This window comes from Emydura macquarii, unplaced genomic scaffold (assembly GCF_026122565.2).
Source record: "Emydura macquarii macquarii isolate MOO-44397 ecotype Brisbane River unplaced genomic scaffold, CSIRO-AGI_Emac_v2 contig_2176, whole genome shotgun sequence".
Classification (NCBI taxonomy): Eukaryota; Metazoa; Chordata; order Testudines; family Chelidae; genus Emydura; species Emydura macquarii.
Window position 1 is genome coordinate 1 of NW_027132313.1, and position 3,406 is coordinate 3,406.

The window sequence follows — 3,406 nt, forward strand, 5'->3', positions numbered from 1 at the left end:
GCTTGAAAGACTTTGACCCAAATTCAGTGGTTACGATAAAGCAATGGAACAAGTTTATTGACAATAGCAAGAAGGATTTAAAGTGATCACAAGTCATGAGATATAAATGTCAATATTGATTGCTTCAAATCTTATTTCACTTGGTAAAGTTTAGGAGTAAGACGGTGTGTTTATTTTTAATTTGTTTCACAAACAGTTTTTCTCACCCCATTTTATGTTGAAGGCAGTTCACAGTTCTTCATACACAGGATGGATTTCCTTCCCAGCCTGGGACCAATCTCCACAGTTCAAAGTGTGGGAAACTCTGCTTGAAACAGCAAAGCTGGTGCATAATTATTGTCCTTTGCTGGAAAAACGGATTTACATGAGCTTGCTTTGTACAGTGAACAGACAGGACAGTACAAGATACACATTTCTGGGGTGCAAGGCTGAGCATAGAGAAGTGGCAGGTGTTGCCCTGTGTCTAGTTCATGAGGAGCTGGGAGAGCATTCACGCAACGTTGCAAGCTGAGGGCTATGAGTGACCAGAGCCTGGCAGGTTGTGTTGCTCATCAGCAAAGCAGTGCAAAAGCCACCCTGAGGTGGAGAATGAAGGGGGCACAGCCATTCAAGGAGTCCAGATTATACCCTGGGGAATGTCACACTGCTCTATAAAGACACCCCCTGACACAGATACACACAGTCAACCCAAGGCCCCTGTAGCCTGCAAGCGCTGGGCCCAGCTCTGGTGAGGGGGTTTCCAGGCAGGGGCTCCCACCCTGTGCCAGACTCCAACTGCTTGTCCCGGCAGGGCTAGGGAGGGGCAGGACTTCCTCTTTCCCTGCATGGGGCTGATCCTGAGGCAGGTCAGATCCATTTCCGGGAATCTCCCTGCCTGAAAAAGTTCCACCCTGGTTCCTGACCCCATCTTCCCAGACTGCAGGACAGTGGTCACTGTACAGGGGAGCTCCTTCACCTAATGAGCCATTTTCCTTAAGGACAACCCAGCATATCGTTAACACCCTTTGCACAAGGTGGGGTGGTGGCAGGGGGGTTAAAGCAAATTTTGGGGTGCCTATATCCCCTTCATGTCCTCTAAGCGCCAAGCCTAACTGATTTTTTGGTCCAGTCTGAAAAATTTCTAGTGACTCGATTTCAGGTTTGGTGAAAGGAGGATTTGAATCTGGGCTGTCCCACAACCCACATGAGAGTACTCAATCACTGACCTAAAGATTGTACTGGGTGACGAGAGACAGCCCACCACCTTCTTCCTCATCTCTGATCATTTTGTGAAAGGCCAAAACTATTTTGTCAAATTTGCAAATCGTTTCAAGTCAGCTGAACCTGCATTTTCCAGCAAATGAACAATATGTCTGGAAAATTTCACCTAGCTTTGGTGCTAAACCTGGTTCTTTCTTCAGAGGTCTAAATGGACTTAAAACACAGAGGAGAAGTTGCTTAAGAGTTGTTCCAGTTGCTGGAAGATGTTTCTAAACTCTCATCAGACAATGGAAATAAATGCAATTTGCAGTGTAACTATTCTAGATTTTAAGGCCAGAAGAGAACACTATGATTATCTAGTCTCACCTTCTGTATCACACAGTCCCTAGAAACTCACCCAGCAATTTCAACATCAAATGCAATCTTTTGGCTGAACTAGGAACACCCACAGCTGTGTGCAAGAGGAGCACAAAAAGGAGAAGATTTTTCATCACTTTCAGTTCTAGGTCGTGACCCTGTGGTCCTATCCTGTGGCTGGGAAAAGGAAGGAGGGTCTTGTGGGTAAGGTAGGGCACCAGGATTTAGGCAACGAACAAAAAATGCCAAACTCTGGCACAGACTCCCTGTGTGAGCTGGGACCTTGAACCGCAGAGCAGTGCACAAACCATAAGACTAGCCGCCCAGTGTGGATTCTCGCTGTCCCAGAGCTTCCCCCTGCACAGTGGAGACTGGGGATAGCATGAAGCCAGTTACAGACATTTCATTCTAGGGACTTGCGTGATGAACTGACCCTTCACTTGATGAATACCCTCATTATCCTCACACGAATTGCTTCTGTTTTCACGCTGTACACAATTGGGTTCATCAGGGGTGGGACCAGCATATAGACGTTGCCCAGGACAATTGGCAATATCGGAGAAAAAAGTTCTTCACGAATCTATATATCACAGATAAGGCAATATGTGGTGTGTAGAAGAGAAGGACGACGCAAACATGGAGACGCAGGTATTTAGGACCTTGAGGCGCTTCACGTGGCATGCAATATTCAGCACTGATTTAAAGATCATCACATAGGATAGGAGGATGAACAGCAAGTCCAACCCTCGTGAAGAGACTGTTATAAAGAAACCATAGATGATGTTGACGCTGATATCTGAACAAGCCATTGTCATAACGTCCGAATGCAGGCAGTAGGACTGGGAGAGGATGCTATCCTTGCAGTATCGATGCTGTTTCAGGAGAATGGGGACAGGTAATATTAGGACAACCCCTCTTAGCAGAGACACCAGTCCCATCTTGGCTATTCTTGGTGGGCTTAAGATGGAAGCATATCTCAGCGGATTACAGATCGCAACAAAACGGTCAAAGGCCATGGACAAGAGCACAGATGATTCAATTAACGTAAGCGAGTGGATGAAGAACACCTGGGCAAAACAGGCATCGTGGCTGATCTCCCTCGAGTGAAACCAGTATATGCCCAGTGTTGTTGGTAAGGTGGATAACGATAAGCCAAGGTCTGTAACAGCCAGCATGGAAAGGAAAATGTACATGGGCTCATGGAGGGATGGATCTGTTTTTATAATGAACAGAATGACTGAATTTCCTAATATGGAAATAACATACATTAAGCAGAAAGGGATGAAAATCCAGACATGGACGTCTTCCAGCCCAGGTATGCCGTTGAGAAGGAAGACTGCAGGTTGGAATTTGGTGTCATTGACAGCTGACATGATATACTGTGTGGGTCCAAGGAGTTTTGAACTTTACTTCCTGAAAGAAAAAGTAACATGAGACTAGGTAATATTGAAGGAAACATCATTCTGCTCTCAGTGTATGTCCAGAGTCTTTCAGAAGGTCAAGGAAGATCAACAAAACATACTCTTGGATTGACACATAATGATTACCTGTTCTGTTTATTCCCTCAGAAGCATCTGGCATTGGCCCTCAGGAAGACAGGATACTGGGCTTCATGGACCATTGGTCTGACCCTGTGTGGCCATTCCTGTATTCTCACGTACACCACCGATAGGGAATGCCAGACTGGATCAGACCTGTAGTACATTTAGCCCCTTTTTCTGTGGCGAGGAATAGAAGTTTCGGAGGAAGGTAGAAGAAGCCGTACAATAGCCAGTTGTGGGATAACCTGCTCCCAGGGGAAAATTCCTCCTGACACAGACATATTTTATGGTGTAAATCAGGAAGGTTT

At 45.8% G+C, this 3,406-nt stretch overlaps 1 protein-coding gene across 1 annotated transcript; it reads right to left on the reverse strand.

Moving 5' to 3' along the window:
- Positions 1 to 2,144: 2,144 nt before the first annotated feature.
- Positions 2,145 to 2,930, reverse strand: LOC137160234 (olfactory receptor 51G2-like). Its single transcript, XM_067558693.1, has one exon. The coding sequence runs from the start codon at positions 2,928 to 2,930 to the stop codon at positions 2,145 to 2,147; it is 786 nt and encodes a 261-aa protein (XP_067414794.1).
- Between the last annotated feature and the right edge of the window lie 476 nt (positions 2,931 to 3,406).

Coding starts and splice junctions, on each gene's coding strand:
- LOC137160234 (XM_067558693.1), bottom strand. CDS start 2,930: ATGTCAGCTGTCAATGACACCAAATTCCAACCTGCAGTCTTCCTTCTC.